Below are 19,899 nucleotides of genomic sequence, written 5' to 3'. Positions count from 1 at the left end.
GTGACTGCAACCCCATTTTTCTCTCTTTTTTTCGTTTATAATATCGTTTCCACTTAACCCTTCACTAAGTGGCATTTCTACCTGATTTACACACAGCACTTTTATTACAAGAAGGAATTTATGTATTTATTTATTCATTCATTTATTTTATTTATGTGGTTCTCAGCAAGCAGATTTTACCACTAATAAGTTGCACTGTTTAAACACATTTATTCTTCGAAATAAAATTCACTGTTTCTCCATTATTTTAGCATATTTTGCACAGCAACTAGCACTTTATTTATTTTTGCACCTTTTTCTTTGGGTCCAGGATAAACAATTGGTTATTCTTGTCACATCACAAGTCACTAGTGCACTTTACTTTGGACCCAAATATAATCTTTTTTTATAGTGCTTTGGCACCACCATTTATGTTGGCACATTACTTACATAGCACTTAATCACTTTATAGGTATCGCCGTTGCAACCTCTTTGCACCTATTTCATTCTTTAACCCCTGAGGGTTTGGTTGTTGGCAGCTTACACCTGTTAAATCTTCATATATCTTTCACATAACTCCATAGTGCTGGTCACCCCCGTTTATTGCATAATATGTAGTATGTTTAATAAGGCACATCATATACATCGAGTTGAAACGGCAAAAATTACAAGAAACTTGCATAGATCGCTGCTGGCGACCCAGAATTGCACAGCAGCAGGGACGTCAAATGCCATTTGTCTGTTCTGCAGGTTTTTAAAATTTTTAAAATCCTGTTTTTATCGTTGTGCTTGTTTGGATCTCTTTGATAAAGTAAACCTCTGCATAATTACATTACGTTGCCTATTTATGTAGGTGTATGTCTATTTAAATTGCGTTTTAATATGTTCACCCATTTGTCCCTATTTAACTATGGCTTCTTTTGTGTTTCCTGCTTGGATTCAATAGAGTGAATAAACCACTTCTTGTGACCAAGCAAATATGGCCGTTTAACCACTTCCGGTCCTTCGGCAAGATGGCCGTTTTTGGTCGCTTCCGGTTTCGGCGTTATGGACTAATTTTTTACACCTGCATATTGGGAACACCAAGGTGTATATATAATCAAGTTGGATGTTCATGCCAAATGACCCTGTGACCAAGTCTATTAGGACGAAACGTGTTGGAGCACTCTTTTGGCATTTGACGTCCCTGCTGCTGTGCAATTCTGGGTTGCCAGCAGCGTTCTATGTGAGTTTTATGTAATTTTAGCTGTTTCAACTCAATGTATATGATGTGCCTTTAAAAAAACCTACTACACGATGATTCCACTTATGGGGTCTGTTTGAGCTACTTTACTTCTAGTTGGATACTGGTGTGGTGGTTCAGCTGAGGTTCATTCCTTCGGTTGGCATCCAGAGATGTTCCTGGCTTGTTACGTATAAGGCTCTTGTGTTACTGTAATGGTAGCAACATCATCTGGTGAGTGTTAAATCTCTCTGGCGGTGTTTCAGGATTGCTCTAATGTTTGCACCTTCCATTGATGGATCTGATGCTTATGATCTTTGCTTTGGACAATTAAATTTTAAAATGAACTTGTTTACAGGTATTCACTGTTACTAGTGCCCTACACTTTGTTTTATATGTTTCATGCTGGTTGGGTATATCACATTTGTGTTTAGCTGCATAATGTAATATTAACACACAGCGCAGGATATCTTTATTATTCCCTAATGACAGGCTTTGTTTAAAGTGGTCTTGTCCCCAAAACCCTGCTTACCATCCGCTGCAGGAATTTTGCAATTTCTATTGTGTGGATACCGGTTTTTCCCCTGCATGCTATATTTCTCTTTCGTTAACTGACACACAGCTTCAAGTCTTCAGACCATTGGGGTTATGCTCTTGCTCTCTAGGAGTAGGTCTAGGCGGAAACCTTTTTGGTTACGCCCCTGGGGCAGTCCCAGAGGGTATACCATCACTTACTGCTGTAGAACCCCAGTTTCTCTTACGTCCTCCGACAGTCGCCGCCTCCTCTAAGTCATCGCTGTTGGGTATTGACATCCGCTCCGCAGGAGTAGCTAGGCATAAAGACTTAGTCAAAAGAACAAAGGCATTTGCATATACACACCCATGGGGGCTGTCCCATTTGGTCAATACCCCCCTGCAGTGACCACTCCCAACTCAGTTTCATTCTGCCTAGCGCCAGGAGTAGTTAGGCTTCCCTGTGCTGGGGCTACAGTCTCAGCCTATCTAATCTTTTTTAGTTGATTTTCTTTTGAAAATGTCAGTTTTTTTCTTACTTTACTAGCTGTTTGTTTTGTCAGCTTTAGTTTTAGTCGATTCTTCAGAAGAAGATGGATTCATGCGGTGCTGGGATTCGGACTGACCGCCCTGGTTCTCCAGGGCAGAGGGTCAGATGGAACCCCAGCCCGCCATCGAGCGTTCAGCCGTAGTTCGTCCTGGCACTATGAACGACCCATCCCTGTTCGCAGCAGGGATGGAGCCGTGAGGTGGCTACCTCACAGGACACATCTGCGATGCTGCAGTGTCATGTCCCTGGCTAACGGCACTCCCTGTCAGATGACAGCGGCTTTCCGTTCATAGAGGCACCCCACGCCATCTGGTACAGGTAAGTACTTCTGTGTGGGGCCTCTGTCTGGGGTGGCAGTCCTGTGTTGCTGTGTGTCCCCCATGTCTGTGCCTGTGTGACTCCCTGATGCGGTCCCTGCGGGGATCGCTTGTGCATGCGCTGCGGTGCTGTATGTTTTTGGGGGTCCCCTTCCCTGTGTCACTTCGGTGCTTGTTGGGGGTGCAGACTGTGTGTGTGGCGGCCGCAGCGGGGAAGATCTGCACGGTCTGCCATTTTAGGTATGGGCAGGCATGTTTGGCTTCTCTATGGGCAATCTACATGCTGTTTTTGACGCCATCCGCCGCCATTTTGCAGTAGCAGAACGATCGTTCCGACCGCATGTCCGGCGGCCATTTTGGCGGAGCATTCCATGCATTCCTATGGGGCAGCCATTTTCCCTGAGTCATGCAGCCTATAAGTTCAGCCTACTCTAGCAGCACTTCCTTTTCCTCTGAAGCAGGACATCGGTGGCAATGCTCTGCGGGGCTCTGCAGGTTATTGCTCTCAATATCTTTCTGTATTGTCATTTCTGGCTCCGTTTTTTCTTCTCCTGTTTGGGGGTCTTTGTCACTGTAGCTGTAGCGGTGGGCTGCGCACTCCGCAGCGATCTTAAAGGGGCAGTACTAACTTTATTGCACTGTTTTTGTCTCCTTGAGCAATGGAATCTCAGGACAGCAAATTCCCCCCAGCTCTGGTGGGGGTCCCCAGTTCTCCTGTGACCCGAAGAACAAATCCTTTCGAGGCAAGCAGGGTTCTGCGCTTAGATCCACTCAGGGGTCCTTTCGTGCCTTTCGGAACCAATCCAAGGGCAAGCCCTTCAAGGCCCAGGGCAGTCAGAAGAAGCCCTGGGCGGGTAAGCAGAAGTCAGGCAATGCCGGCTCGGTGGGTCAGTCCGCCTCTGCCTGAAGGGGCGCCCTCACCCGTTTCAGGGGCTGGGGGGACGTTTGCGCGGTTTCCTCCAACCTTGGCTGCTCCGGATATCGGACAGGTGGGTTCTGGAAATCGTTCGATCGGGATACAAGATCGAATTCCTTTCCCGGCCGGCGGACAGATTCTTTCCCTCAAATCTTTATTTGCCTCCGGGGCATCTGCAGGACCTGCACCAGGACCTTCTTGCTCAGGGGGTGATTGTCCCGGTACCTCATCGGGACAGGTTTCGGGGGTTTTATTCAAATCTGTTCACTGTGCCCAGAAAGGAGGGCAAAGTGCGTCCTATTCTGGACCTGAAAGCGATGAACCGCTTCGTGCGTGTTCGGAAGTTCCGTATGGAGTCTCTCCGTTCGGTGGTGGCCTCCTTGAGTCCAGGAGAATTCCTGGCCGCGATAGATCTAACAGATGCGTACCTGCACATCCCCATTTTCGAGGGTCATCAGCGGTACCTTCGATTTGCTATCGCAGAGGACCCCTACCAGTTTGTGGCGTTCTCGCTTCGGCACCAAGGGTTTTTTTCCAAAGTTTTGGCGCCGGTTCTGGGCCTGCTGAGGGCTCGGGGCATTGCGTCTTGGGTTACCTGGACGATCTACTTTGGAGATCACGTGCCAGCCAGGACCTAGTGCGCGATCTGTCCACCAGGGTACAGACGCTCCAGGAGTTCGCATGGACCATCAACGTTCAGAAATCGACGTTGTCTCCATCGATTCGTCCATGATTCTGGACTCTGCTCAGGCAAAGGTGTTCTTGCCGGAGGACTTTGTGGGACGAGATCAGGTCCCTCAGGGACAGCCCGTCCTCATCACTCAGGGCCTGTATGCGGGGCCTGGGGTTGATGGTTTCGACCTTTGAGGTGATACCCTTTGCTCAGTTTCACACGCGGGCTCTCCAAGCAGAGATGCTGGACAGGTGGGACAGACTGCCTCAGTCCCTGGATCTGAGTGTCTCCTTGAGGAGTCAGACCAGATTGGCTCTTCTGTGGTGGCTCCAGTCCCCGTCGGTGGCGGAAGGCAAGTCCTTCCGTCCGTTGGTGTGGACGGTGATTACCACGGATGCCAGCCTGTCGGGCTGGGGTGGAATCCTGGGCAACCTGTCTGCCCAGGGCACTTGGTCGGAGGAGGAGTCCTCCCTCCCGATAAATGTGCTGGAATTGCGAGCGCTAAAACTGTCTCTTCCAGTGGTCGGACCGTCTTCGGGGCCGTCCTGTCCGGGTACAGACGGACAATGCTACCGCGGTGGCTTACATCAACCACCAAGGGGGCACCAGGAGTGCTTGAGCGGCCCGGGAGGTGACCGACATTCTGTCTTGGGCCGAGACTCATGTCCCGGCAATTTTAGCAGTCCACATTCCGGGTGTGGAGAATTGGCAGGCCGACTATCTAAGCCACCAGACCCTGGACCAGGGGGAATGTTCCCTACACCCGGAGGTCTTCCAAATGCTGTGTGCGAAGTGGGGATCCCCGGACGTGGATCTGTTCGCATCTCGGCTAAACCGAAAGGTGCGTGGCAAGAACGCACGATCCTCTGGTGGACGCCTCGGATGCGTTAGTGGCCCCTTGGCATCTGTATCGTCTGTATGCCTTTCCTCCGATTCGTTTGCTATTCAGGTTCCTCCGCAGGTTAGCCTCGGAACCGCACCTGGTGATTCTGGTGGCGCCGGACTGGCCACGCCGGTCCTGGTACGCTGACGTTGTTCACCTGGCAGTGGCGGCTGCCTCTGCGGGAAGATCTCCTGTCTCAGGGTCCGATCTTCCATCCTGCTTTACAGTCGCTGGCTTTAACGGCCTGGCTGTTGAGACCCAGGTCCGGAGGGACAGGGGTCTCTCCTCTGAGGTCATTCCTACCCTTGTCAAGGCTAGAAAAATCTCCTCTGGTAAAATCTATTACCGTACCTGGAAGGCTTATTTCGCCTGGTGTGAGTCCAGGGGCTTCTCCCCTCGCTCGTACTCGTGTCGAGAGTTTAGGCCTTCCTCCAGTCTGGTGTGGACCAGCGCCTGGCGCTGGCCACGATCAAGGGCCAGGTGTCCGCACTGGCTATTCTTTTCCAACGCCCTGTGGCGTCTCATTCTCTGGTTCGCACCTTCATTCAAGGTGTGCGACATTTGGCTCCTCCCAGGAAGGAGCCTTTACCTCCATGGGACTTGAACTTGGTTCTGTCCGTGTTACAGCGTGCTCCCTTTGAAAACATTCGGGATATATCGTTGCCTCTGCTGTCTAAGGTTTCCTTTTTTGGTGGAGATCACTTCGGCTCGCAGGGTGTCGGAACTGGCAACGTTATCTTGCCGTTCTCCATACTTGGTGATTCACCGGGATAAGGTGGTCTTGCGTCCGCATCCCTCCTTTCTTCCTAAGGTGGTCTCTGAGTTCCACATTAATGAGGACATTGTCCTACCTTCGCTTTGTACGAAGCCTAAGCATCCTAAGGAGGTTGCTCTGCATTCCTTGGATGTTGTCAGGGCGACCGGGGTTTACCTGTCGTCTACGGAGTCCTTTCGGAAGACGGACTCACTCTTTGTCCTTCCTGAGGGACCTCGGAAGGGTATGGCTGCATCTGCAGCGACTATTGCCAAATGGATTAAACGGACCATTGAACAGGCTTATGCTTTGAGGGAACGGGTTCCACACTTCACTGTTAAGGCGCACTCTACCAGATCTGTGCGTGCGTCCTGGGCCTATTGGCACCGGGCCTCGGTGGCCCAGGTGTGCAAGGCTGCGACTTGGTCGTCGGTGCACACTTTTTCCAAATTCTACAAAGTAGATGTTCTGGCATCAGCTGATGCCTCCTTTGGCCGCAAGGTTCTCAGTGCGGCAGTGCCATGAAGGACCCTTGTTTTTTTTTTTTTATGGGTCCCTGGCTGTTGGTATTTGCTTTCCTGGGCTGTTGCTCCTGTTGAGCACTGTTTTCTGTTGCCCAGAGGTTCTCTTACTGTGCATGTAATGTTCCTTTCTCTGATGTGGGTACTGCGTTGCCTTTTTCTACGGTTGCGTCTCCCACCCCTCATGTCTATAGTGCTTCGGGACATCCCAACAGTGATGACTTAGAGGAGGCAGCGACTGTCGGAGGACGTAAGAGAAAACTGAATTTTTGTAAAATTCCTTTCTTTGAGTCCTCCGACAGTCGCCGCCCCCGCCCCTCTTTTGGGGTTCTTATTACCTACTGCTATGCTACCAAACTGAGTTGGGAGTGGTCATGCAGGGGGGTATTGACCAGATGGGACAGCCCCCATGTGTGTGTGTGTATATGCAAATGCCTTTGTTCTTTTGACTAAGTCTTTATGCCTAGCTACTCCTGCGAAGCGGAAGTCAATACCCAACAGTGATGACTTAGAGGAGGCGGCGACTGTCGGAGGACTCAGAGAAAGGAATTTTACAGGTAAGATTTTACAAAAATTCAGTTTTTTTTTCTGCCTAGTCAGGAGTAAGGACCTGGCTCTCTGCTGGGATCTGCGGTCCTGGCATTTGTTCCTATTTAAATTGAATTTTTTAGTTTTTTCTTTATTATTTTTGTTCCTGTGTGAACTACAATCAACTGCTCCTGTGAGAACTACAATCAACAGCTGGACTGGGCTACACACTGGATATTCTAGATCAGTGGTTCTTAACCTTTTTGGAGGTACTGAACCCCACCAGTTTCATATGCGCATTCACCGAACCCTTCTTAATTGGAAAAATAAAATATGATTTTTTTCAAATTCAAACATAGGTGTATATAATATTTTAGGTATATATTTATACATAGGTGCACAAAATGAACAAAACCATTAAGAACAAAGAACAAAACCATTAAAACATGATTTTCACACAAAAACAAAAACATAATAATGAATATTTACTGCAAATTAGTGTGACTTCTGCTGTTGTCTTTCAGAGACCAGTTCAGAAATGCGCGGCTTTATCTTGGCAAGTGCCACTCTCATGTCATTATCATGTCTCATGTCACCTAACCCTGGCCTGCTGTAAGGGGGATCTATATGGGGGACGGGACCGCACCTCACCCTGGCCTGCTGTAAGGGGGATCTATATGGGGGAACCTGGTCCCCCATATAGATCCCCCCTTACAGCAGGCCAGGGTGAGGTCCCCCATATAGATCCAAGGTCCCCCATATAGATCCCTCCTTACAGCAGGCCAGGGTGAGATAAGGTCCCGTCCCCCATATAGATCTCCCCCCCCTTACAGCAGGACAGGGTGAGGTGAGGTCTGGACCCTGGCCTGCTGTAGGGGGATCTATATGGGGGACCCCAGAGTGACCTAACCTCACCCTGGCCTACTGTAAGGGGGGATCTATATGGGGGACCCCAGAGTGACCTAACCTCACCCTGGCCTGCTGTAGGGGGGATCTATATGAGGGAGCTCACCTCACCCAGGCCTACTGTAAGGGGGGATCTATATGGGGGATCATGTCCCCCATATAGATCCCCCCCATACAGAAGGCCAGGGTGAGTTGAGGTCCCGTCCCCCATTTAGATCTCCCCCCTTACAGCAGGCCAGGTTCCCCATAAAATAGATCCCCTTTACATAGTCTTCTCAGTGTTCTCACACAGTCATTCAGACAGTCAGTCACTTGACTAGTACAGCCAGTACTACTCCAGTCCTACCTTTTTTTCACCTGTGCCCCGACTCCCGATCACAGGCTAGGTTTTCCTCCTGCAGGCTGTAGCAACGCTGTCACCACTGGCTCTCTGGCCTCTCACCTGCCGGCTTCTTCTGCTGCTGCGGCTGCCTGGCCTGGTGGTTCTCTCCCGCGCTGCGCTGGGCGGCCGCTGCATGGGTTAGTCCCTCCCCCAGACAGTCCCTCTCCGCACGCCTGGCCTGTCTCCCCCCCCCCCCCACCACTCCACAGTGGGCGACGCCGGCTCCGGCTGGATCGGATTCGGCCGGGAGCCAAGCTGCACAGCCAGCAGTGAGAGTGAGCCAGGGGCAGTGAGAGCTGCGAGTGCGAGCGGAAGGACATGCCCTAAACTGGAGAAATAGTCCCTGACAGCGAAGTGGTACTAGCGGAGGGTGTGCCGAACCCTCAAGACTGACCCACCGAACCCCTGGGGTTCGATCGAACCCAGGTTAAGAATCACTGTTCTAGATGCTTATTGTCTTCCCAGTCTGGTCTGCGAGCGTGACCCAACTACTAGCTCCATACTAAGTTGGCCTGCGACATAGCCCCACTGGACGGGGGCTGACCAGCGAGTGAAACCCCTTGCGAGGTCGCATTGCACTGGTCACGACCAGAGTTGAAGTGTACCTCAGGCCGCAGCACCCCCATTCAAAGATGGTGTGGTGGTCTGCTGGGAGTGGCGCCCACCTGGTGAACATGGTATGGTGAGTAGTGTCCCTTCTCCTTGCGGCGTTCCCCCCTTAAATTTGGATGCCCTCATCTGTCCCCTGTTCCCCCCCCGACCCCTGTTTGGGGGCGTGAGTGCAATGGGGTAGGGGGGCTACATTGTGCCGGGCTGGAGCAGTGGTAGGTTATGCCGCTATCGGTTCCTGTTAGGGGTGTCCGTACCTGGGTGCTGCAGGGGGGTACCTAGGGGGAGCAAAATATTTGTTTTTCTGACATTTCTTGTTACAAACTGGGTTCCTACAGCAGGAAGTGATGGTAATACCCTCTGGGACTGCCCCAGGGGTGTAACCAAAAAGGTTTCTACCTAGTCCTCCTACTAGAGAGAGAGCATAAGCCCAAAGGTCTGAAGACTTGAGGCTGTGTCTGTCGGTGAACCTCAGAGAAAAGGATTTTACGGTAAGACAAAATCCAGTTTTCTTCGTCCACTTCAAGAGAATTTCACAATGGAATCTTCCCCATTCCTCCTCACAACTATATCCACAAACGAGTAGTTAGTAGGCATTACTCTTGGTCTTCCCTATGTTAGCTTTATTTTACAGGGTTCACAAATGTCAGTACAGAACCTCCTGAGGGAATAGCAAAGGTTTACCAGCTGAAACAAGTTTTGCCGGCTTCATCACAGGATACTAATAGAATTGAAAATTTTTTTTTGATTCCCCTAGGTATTAATAACCGAGCATGGAGACCTTGGAAACGGGAGGTTTTTGGATCCAAAGAACAAGATTTCATTCAGATTTGATCACTTAAGAAAGGAAGCCAGTGATCCCAGACCCCATGAAGGAGAAAATGCCATAGAATCCTGGAGGAATGTTTTGGACACTGCAGTGAGATCCTATGTGAAAGAACATTATCCTAATGGAGTTAGTACCGTAAGTAGAAAAACATTTTTGCATTTACAGTGTGTTTCTCTTAACCACTTAAGGACAGAAGGTTTTACCCCCTTAATGACCAGGCCATTTTTCGTGATTCGGCACTGCGTTGCTTTAACTGACAATTCCGCGGTCGTACAACTCCGTACCCAAATACAATTGATGTCATTTTTTCCCACAAATAGAGCTTTCTTTTGATGCGGTTTTTCGTTTTTGCGCTATAAACAAAAAAAGAGCGTCAATTGTGAAAAAACACCCAATATGTTCTACTTTCTGCTAGAAAACATTCCCAATAAAAAAATTTTAAAAATCAAATTTTTTTTTTATCAGTTTGGGCAAATTTGTATTCTGCCACATATTTTTGGTAAAAAAAATCCCAAAAAGCGTATAATTGGTTTGCGCAAAAGTTATAGCGTTTACAAACTACGGGAGAGATTCATGGACTTTTTTATTTTTTTTATTAGTAATGGCGACGATCAGCGATTTTTATCGGGATTGCGGCAGACAAATCTTGACACGAAGTGACACTTTTTGTGGACCAGTGACATTAATACAGTAATCAGTGCTAAATAATATGCACTGTTACTGTATAAATGACACTGGCAGGGAAGGGTCTCACACTGGGGGTGATCAAGGGGCTAAATGTGTTCCCCATTTGTGCTAACTGTGGGGGGATGGATTTAACAGCTGAGCTGAATCACATGATCTTTCCCTGCCTCTCTGACAGGAGAGCCGTCTTGCATTGTTTATATTCCGGACGGCTCTCCTGTCAGTATTGCAGAAGATTGCGGGAGGCCGGCGGTGATCAAGCCCGCTCCTCACACGGTCTGCATCCCGCTGTGTCGAATCACAGCGGGAACGTGGCGCGCGCCACCGAAATCGTGTGCACATAATCGCGTAGCTCTACGTGATTATGTGCAGCCGAGCCACCCTGCCACAGTAAATCTGCGTGGGGCGGTCGGCAAGTGGTTAATGACCAGGTCATTTTTTGCAATACGGCACGTCATTTATTTAACTGACAATTGCGAGGTTGTGCGACGCTGTACCCAAATAAAATTGATGTCCTTTTTTTTTTTTTCCACAAATAGAGCTTTCTTTTGGTGTTTGATCCCTCCTGCGGTTTTCATTTTTTGCACTATAAACAAAATAATTGTGACAATTCTGAAAAATAAAAACAATATTTCTCTTTTGTTCTTTAACAGACACAGCTCCAGATCTTCTTGACCCTTGGGTTTATTCTGCCCCATTCAGGAGTAGGTCACTAGGTAGAAGTATACCCCCTTTTCCTGCTATAGGTCTTCAGTTTTTTTTCTGCCTAGTTAGGAGTAAGGGCCTAGTTCCTTGCTTGGATCTCTGGTCCTAGCATTTTTTAAACTGAATTTTTTCTTTGGGATCTGCGGATGCTTCTTTTGGCCGCAAGGTTTTGCAGGCCACTGTTGGAGAGGATTAGTCCGATTTGAGGGTGTTTTTGTTTTTTGTCAGGGAGCTCCAGTTGTTCATGGCTGGCTATGTTTAGCCTTTAGGAAGTGTGTTTCTTACTTTGTTCTTCCCACCTCTCATGTTGACACTGCTTTGGGGCATTTCTCTGATGTTCATTGACGGACACAGCACTCGACCCTCTTTTGAGTTGGGTTTTATGTTCTTCTGACACTGCTTGTTATAAAATTGAAGACCTATAGCAGGAAGTGGGAGTATACCCCCTGGGACTGCCCTATAGTTTGACTATAGGCGTAGTCAAACTTTTTTTCAGCCTAGTGTACTATTCCTGTAGGGGCAGCATAAACCCAAGGGTCAAGAAGATCTGGAGCTGAGTCCGTCAATGAACATCAGAGAAAAGGATTTTACGGTAAGACATAAAGCCAGTTTTACTTTTTGCTATAAAAAAAAAAAATTAAATCTTTTTTCATCATACATCAAATATGTATTCTGCTACATATTTTTGGTTAAAGAAAATCCCAATAAGTGTATATTAATTGGTTTGTGCAAAAGTTATCATGCCTACAAACTAGGGGAAAGAGTTGTCATTTTTATTTATTTTTATTTTTTTTACTAGTAATGGCGTTGATCGGCGATTTTTAGCGGGACTGCGACATTGTGGCGGAGAGATCAGACCTCTAACCAACATTTTTGACACTTTTGGGGGGACCAGTGACATTACTACGGTAATCAGTGCTAAAAATATGCACGGTTACTGTCCTAATGACACTGGCAGGGAAGGAGTTAACACCAGGGGCGATCAAAGTGTTAAATATGTGCCTAGGGGGTGCTTTCTAACTGTGTGGGGGATGGGTTAACTGGATAAACACAGAGATCTGTGTTCCTAAATAGGAGGTACACAGGATTCCTGTGTTCAACACTGACAGAACAGCAGTCTGCGGTGTTTACATTGGCAGACTGGCGTTCTGTTTCCACGAGGAGCGATCGCGGGTGCCCGTCGGACATCCTGGCCGCCGGACCCGCTGATTGGCCCCCCGTCTATCCAATCGGTGTGTGCGTGTGCGCCCACACTAACTGCTACACGAAGCAACGTACATGTTTGTGTAACAGAGCTTACCTACCGCCGTAAAATTACAGCAGCTGGTGGACAAGTGGTTGATGGTGAATATTTTCATAAAAATATATAGTTTTTTTTTTTTTTTTTCCTCATATCCCTGTAAGTTTCATTTTACCCCTCCTTTCATACCAATTGCATTTTTACCTTAGGTATATGGTAAAACAATTGATGGACAGCAAACAATAATCTTATGTATTGAGAGTCATCAGTTTCAAGCTAAAAACTTCTGGTAAGTCTTTTTTTTTTACTAAGATATTTAAAGATACAGTCAATAGTATGAAGCTGCAGATGCAGCTTTGCAGACTTTGCATGTCCCTATTTAAGGCATTGTTAGAAACCATATCAACACATTCCAATGTATGCATTTTACACACATGGTTGCATGCATTCACTATGCGATTTAAGAATTAGAAAACGGTTTGGCTTCCTACACGATATACTGCAATCTTGCTTCTGTTAACATCCTTTTGTACTGCTAGAGAAACCTTCCTTGGTTACCACTAGAGAGGGCTCTGCATTAGTCTGAATGATCTGACTGACTCCCTGGGTGGGAAAACAACCTTTCTCTTACGTCCTCCGACAGTCGCCGCCCACTCATACAGTCTTCACCAATGGGTATTGACTTCCTCTCCTTAGGAGTAGCTAGGCAAAAGACTTGTTAAAACAAAAGCATTTACATAGGCACACCCATCGGGGCTGTCCCACTGGTCCAATACCCCCCTGCAATAGCCATCCCAACTCAGTTTGTCTTCTGCCTAGTTCAGGAGTAGATAGGCTTCCCTGCGCTGGGGCTACTGTCTCAGCCTTCTTCTTCTTTTTCTATTTTATGATTTTATTTTCTGAAAATGTCATTTTTCTTTGCTTTACTAGCTGTTTATTTTGTCAGCGTTAGTCGGATCTTCGGATAAAGACGGCGTTTGCGAAGCTGGGAATCGAACTGGCCGTCCTGGTTCTCCAGGACAGAGGGTCAGATGGAATCCCAGCCCGCCATCGAGCTTTAGCAGGCTATGTGTTAGCCCTGGCCTCGAAAATGACCCATCCCTGTCCTCAGGGATGCAGCCTTTGAGGTGGCTACCTCACCGGACACATCCACAGTTCGTCCGTGCATTACTGGTGTCCTGCGTTTTTTGGCTGGCGACACTCCCCTACCATCTGAGGGTGGGCGGTTTTCCGTTTGATATGAGGCACCCCACGCCATCGGGTACAGGTAAGTACACTCTGTGTGGGGCCTCTGTCTGGGGTCGGCAGTCATGTGTGTCTGTGGTGTCCCCTATGTCTGTGCGTTTTGGGCTCCCTGATCCCGGTCCCTGCGGGGGATTTTTCTCTCACAGCCAGCGCTGTGTGGGGTTTTGGGGGATCCCTCTCCTGTGTCACTTTGGGTGCTTGGAGGTACAGACACGTGCGGCGACCGCTGCGGGGTTAAAAACCGCCGGTCCGCCATTTTAGGTGTGGGCAGCATGTCTGGCTTCACTGTGGGTGCTTATACAGCATTGTATGTAGTGTATTTTGTGCCAGTCATCAGCGGTTCCTCTGCTTTGCCGTGGGAGAGGAGCATTATTAGTTTGTGGTGTTACCTTTTGGCCTCGCCTCTGCTCCTCGGGTCTTCACAAAAGTGTTAGCCCCGGTGCTAGCTTTGCTACGCCAAAGGGGGATTGCGTGACTGGGCTACTTGGACGATCTCCTTCTGCGGGCGTAGACTTCTGCTCTAGTGGGAAACCCGGAGATCACAATACGAACTCTGCGGGAGTTCGGCTGGATTATGAATTTTCAGAAGTCTGCCCTGGTTCCGTCCACAAAGCTGGATTATCTTTGCCGGACTCTGCCTTAGCCAGAGTGCTCCTTCCTCTGGACAAATTCCAGAAATTGCAGACTGCAATTCATTTTCTTCTGTCCAATAGATGGTCATCCCTCTGGACTTGCATGCGGGTGCTGGGCCTGATGGTGTCTACCTTTGAGATGATTCCGTTTGCACAGTTCCATACAAGGTCCCTGCAAAGGGATATTCTAACCAAATGGGGCAAGTCTGCACAGTATCTGGAGCTCAGGGGATCTGGAGGCTGGAAGAGTCCAGACTACCAATCAATGTTTTGGAACTCCAAGCGATCAGACTGTCTGGACCATTGGACGGATCGTCTTCAGGGTTGTCCAGTGTCAATTCAATTGGACAATGCCACGGCCGTGGCTTATGTCAATCACCAAGGGGGAACAAGAAGTGTCCTGGTGGCTCTGGAGGTAGCCGGCATTCTAAGGCGGGCAGAACGGTTTGTTCCAGCCCTTTCTGCCGTTCACGTTCTCGGGGTGGAAAACTGGCAGGCGGATTACCTCAGTCACCAGGCATTGGACCAAAGGGAGTGGTCCCTTTTATCTTTATCTGGAGGTGTTTCATCAGCTGTGTCTCCAGTGGGGCACCCCCAAGGTGGATCTGTTGGCATTGCGGCTCAACAGAAAGGTGCAGAGGTTTGTGGTTCGGTCAAAGGATCTTCTGGCGGACGCCACAAATGTGCTAGTGGCCCCGTGGGGTCAGTATCATTTTGATTTACGCCTTCCCTCCTCTCAAGCTTCTGCCAAGACTTCTACTCAGAAATAGCAAAGGCAAAACCCCCTTAAAAAGTGGGACTATATAGGCAGCCATTAGCCATATAAATAAAACATACATTTTATTGTGCAGTGCCAAATTACAGCACAAAGAGGTATTGAATGATGAATAAAAATACCACTAATTGATAAATAATAAAGTGCAATTCATGTACAAAAAATCATGTGGTACCCCTGCTTCGGGGTTGCATAAATAAATACAATGAGTGAAAAATGCAATAAATATATAAATAGTGCCAGTCCAATATATATGCAAAATATGCAGTGATATTCCAATAAATAGATAATTGCAACAAAAGTCCAAAGAAGTCCCAAAAAGTGCTTGCGTGCCAAGAGGAAAGTGCAAAATCATGCCATCAATCCAGTGCAGTGAATAGTGCCGATCCTCCCCCTTTGGATATTCAACTTACCGGACTAAGATGACCCCTGAGCTATATAGCTAAAAGGGTCGGCAGAGCTTGTGTCCCAGTAAGGAACCTGGTATAGAAATCCTTAAGGATAAGGTATCTGTGGCTTTCAGTGGCTCTCAATGACCCGATGCACATAAGTGTAGAAAAGAAGCTCACAATAGTGTAACTCCGACATAGACTTTTAATGTAAGGAATTGCGTTACTTGCCTTGGATGTGGTCCAGGCAATTAGGGTGTACCTGGCAGCTACAGTCTTTCGGGAAGTCAGACTCTCTCCTTGCGCTCACGGATGGGCCTCGTAAAGGGTTGTCCGCTTTCTCTGTGGCCATTTCCAGATGGATCAGACAGACAATAATTCAGGCGTATTCCATCAGGGGTCAGTTTCCTCCTTTCCCTGTTAAGGTGCACTCTACTTTACGTCATCAGGCATCAGTGACACAGGTTTGCAAGGCGGCCACTTGGTCGTCGGTGCACACTTTCACAAACTTTTATAAAGTGGGTGTGTTGGCATCTGCAGATGCTTTATTTGGCCTCAAGGCTTTGCAGGCTGTTTTTGGGAGAACCTGATCCTCTTTGAGGGTGTATTGTTTGTTTTTTTTCAGGTGGACTCCAGTTGTTTTGGTTGAGCTCCTGTTGCCTGTTTGGGTACTGTTTAGCTTTGGGAATTTTTTTGCTGTTCCCACCCCACATGTTTAACACTGCTTTGGGACATCCCAACGGTTATAAAGATCTGTGTCCCATCAATGAACGAAAGATAAAATGGGATTTTTGACTTACCGTAAAATCCATTTCTCTGATGTTTGACGGACACAGCACCCACCCCTGTGTGGAGTTGTAATTCTTCAGACACTGCTTGTAACTAAACTGAGTGCCTATAGCGGAGCGAGGGAGTATACCCTCTGGGACTGCCTATAGGCGTAGCCAGGCTTTTTTTCTTCCTAGTGTCCTACTCCTGTAGGGGGGCAGTATAACACAACAGGTCAGCAGTGGGCCCACGGCCTCCGGATGAGCAGGACTCTTAGTTGCCTATTCATGTTCTGGAGCTACAGGTGATCTGTTCTGTTGACTGGAGCATCTTCAGGGACAACCAGTTGGAGGACTCCACTGTGGTGGCCTATTTCACTCACCAGGGCGAACAAAATAAGGAGTTTGGCAGCAGTGCTGGATGTCTTGATTGGTGGGCAGAGCTTCTTGTCCCTGCTCCTTATTTGTTAAAAAAAAAAAAAAAAACAATTATTGAAATTTTCAAAAACGTACAAAAATTTTCAAAAACATACAGAAAGTAGACAGTCATTGCACTTGAGTGAACATCAAAAAATGTCCATACAGCATTAGTAGTAACGATATGGAAGCTTATCATCCCTGCTCCTTCTTAATGGTTTACAAATCCAGGTTTGGAAAACTGGCAGGGGAATTACCTCCGCCATCATATTTTGGACCATGGAAGAGTGGACCTTTTACACCATAGGTTTTCCATCACACATGCCTGTGGTGGGGCATCTTGGTTGTGGATTTCATGGCATCACTTTGCAACAGGTATCCATCTTTGTGGCAAGAACGAGAGACTCTGGATTGGCATCGTCATCCCTGATACGCAGTGTGATGGACGCAGGTATCAGATCCCTGCCCTTCTCACTAAGTCGTGACAAAGGTCCAGCCAATCTCACACCCTGCCGTCACTTACGTAACAATGCCACTCTTAGCTGCACCCTGCACAAAGATTTTCCAGCTTGCGGGGCCACAATCTAGGTGCTAGCAGGCTGAGAGCGATGGTCTCCTGGCTAATTAAGCAATTAACCCTTTCAATGCCACCACCTCTGTTTGTTCTGAGCCCAGAGGAAGCTCGTAATTTTAGAAATACCTATTATTATAATTTTAGAATAATCATCTGTTACACACACTGTCACCACAGACAGGTGTGTTCATAGGTTTTATTCTATACAGTAGTACTCTTCAAGAGACAGTTTTTTTGTTAGCTTGCAGTAAGAGCTTAGGGACAAGGTTAACACTTTTCAAAAATAAAGTTTTAATAATGAAGAGGTAAAAGTTGGTGTAAAAAAAGGTGGTTCAAAGAAAGAGAGACACAATTCAGGAATTAGAAAATAAGGTAGAATTGAGAAGCAAGAATACTTGCATTCAATGTCCTGGGTGTTATCAGTTCAATCGATGAGCCATGTGTGATTGGTTCTCAAACTTGATAGATGTTCCTTCGTGATGTTATCATGATAACTCTCCACTGGTTAGCAGTCTGCCCTTTTTCTCTGGGGGGAAAAAAGGGGTGTTGACAGATGCCCTTGACCAATTAAAACGGAGTGGCAATGGGCTGTCCTGTTTATCATTCAGCATGTAATTTTGCATCCAGGGATACCAAACACAGAATATGTCAGATAAACTTGTCACCCAGGGAATATCTGGCAGCTATCTTCTATTCTATATGTGATGCGGTGGTCAGGCGTGGTCTTAACTCCATCAGTATGACATTTCTCATCCAAATATATACAGTATCTCCCAAAAGTGAGTACACCCCTCACATTTTTGTAAATATTTTATTATATCTTTTCATGTGACAACACTGAAGAAATTACACTTTTACTACAATGTAAAATAGTGTACACCTTGTATAACGGTGTGAATTTTCTGTCCTCTCAAAATAACACACCATTAATGTCTAAACTGCTGGCAACAAAAGCGAGTACAACCCTAGCAAATACATTTCAAATTTGGCCCTAAGTGTCAATATTTTGTGTGGCTACCATTATTTTCCAGCACTGCCTTAACCCTCTTGGGCATGGAGTTCATCAGAGTTCACAGATTGCCACTTGCGACATCATGGAGCTGGTGGATGTTAGAGACTTTGCACTCCTCCACCTTCCGTTTTGAGGATGCCCCACAGATGCTCAATAGGGTTTAGGTCTGGAGACATGCTTGGCCAGTCCATCACCTTTACCTTCAGCTTCTTTAGCAAGGCAGTAGTCGTCTTGGAGCTGTGTTTGGGGTTGTTATCATGTTGGAAAACTGCCCTGCGTCCCTGTCTCCGAAGGAAGGGGATCATGCTCTCCTTCAGTATGTCACAGTACATGTTGGCATTCATGGTTCCCTCAATGAACTGTAGCTCCCCAGTGCCAGCAGCACTCATGCAGCCCCAGACCATGACACCCCCACCGCCATTCTTGACTGTAGGCAAGACACACTTGTCTTTGTACTCCTCACCTTGTTGCCGCCACACACGCTCAACACCATGTGAAGCAAATACGTTTATCTTGGTCTCATCAGACCACCGGATATGGTTCCAGTAATCCATGTCCTTAGTCTGCTTGGCTTCAGCAAACTGTTTGCGGGCTTTCTTGTGCATCATCTTTAGAAGAGGCTTCCTTCTGGGATGACAGCCATGCAATCATCAAGGGGGCACCAAAAGTGCCCTAGCGGCCAGAGAACTGGCCCGCATTCTAAGATGGGCAGAACGGTTTGTCCCAGCTCTTCCAGGGGTGGCAGGCGGACTAACTCAGTCGGCAGAATCGAGGCAGAAGGGATTCCAGTCATTCTGGTGGCTCCAGACTGGCCTCGCCGGTCTTGGTACGCAGATCTTGTTAGTTGGTTGGCTTGTTGGTTGCCGATGTCCCTTGGAGACTCCCTCTCAGAGAACATCTTTTGGCTCAAGGAGGACCGATCTTCCATCCTGTTTTAACGGCTTGGCTAGTGAAAGTCAGGTGCTGAAGGACAGAGGGTTGTCGGAATCGGGTAAGTTCAACGCTGTCGAAAGCTAGAAAATCTACTTCTAGGAAGATTTTTCATTGAGTCTAGATGGTGTACATTACTTGGTGTGAGTCTTGAGGGTCCCCCCCCCCCCCCTGCTCCTTTTCAGTGTCTCGTCTTTTGGAGTTTCTCCAAAGAGGTGTAGATCAGCGTTTGGCCCCTGGGCACCATCAAGGGCCGGATTTACGCCTTGGTTATTTTCTTCCAAAGCCCGTTGGGCACAAATTCCTTGGTTCACACTTTCGTTCAGGGGGTACGCCACTTCACCCCTCCCCCCCCCTTTCAAAAACCGCCTTTTGAAAATATCCGTGAACGTCCTCTGCTTACTTTGACACAGAAGGTGGCTGCCTTGATGGCTATTGCTTCTGTGCTCGGGGTGGCTGCGTTGTCCTATCAGTCACCTTATCTGGTGGTTCACAGGCACAAAGTGGTGCTACGTCCCTGCCAGTTGTTCCTTCCTAAGGTCATTTCTGGCTTCTGGTTTCTACTTGAATGAAGACATTGTGTTGCCTTCCTTGTGTCCTAAGCATCCTAAACAGATTGGCTTACATTCCTTGGATGTGGTTCGGCAATCATGGTGTACCTGGTGGCGACTGAGTCGTTTCGCAAATTGGATTCCTTGTCCTTATAGATGGTTTTTATAAGGGGCAGGCCGCTTCTGCTGTGACCATTTCCAGGTGGATCAGACAGACGGTGATGCAGGCCTATTCCATTAAGGGTCAGGTTCCTCCTTTCCCGGGTTAAGGCACATTCTACGAGAGCGCTTAATGCCTCCTGGGCCTTCCGTCATCAAGCGTCAGTGGTCCAGGTTTGCAAGGTGGCCACTTGGTCGTCTGTGCACACTTTCACAAAACTTTACAAGGTGGTAGCT

At 47.8% G+C, this 19,899-nt stretch overlaps 1 protein-coding gene across 3 annotated transcripts in view; it reads left to right on the top strand.

Moving 5' to 3' along the window:
• LOC309553845 (F-actin-capping protein subunit alpha-2) overlaps window positions 1–19,899 on the top strand; it is a 162,987-nt gene that overhangs the window by 120,896 nt on the left and 22,192 nt on the right. For 2 of the 3 annotated variants that reach the window (XM_082255314.1, XM_082255313.1), the window contains exons 5-6: window positions 9,511–9,717; window positions 12,421–12,500. The exons of the other annotated variant lie outside the window; for it this stretch is intronic. In XM_082255314.1, the coding sequence (XP_082111440.1) occupies window positions 9,511–9,717; window positions 12,421–12,500 (287 nt within the window). The remainder of the gene's footprint in view (window positions 1–9,510; window positions 9,718–12,420; window positions 12,501–19,899) is intronic. 3 annotated transcript variants of the gene reach the window in all.

The sequence above is a fragment of the Pelophylax lessonae genome (assembly GCF_965119305.1).
Source record: "Pelophylax lessonae genome assembly, chromosome: 4".
NCBI lineage: Eukaryota > Metazoa > Chordata > Amphibia > Anura > Ranidae > Pelophylax > Pelophylax lessonae.
The sequence above is the reverse complement of the archived record's forward strand: the minus strand, read 5'-3'. Positions and strand labels throughout refer to the sequence as shown.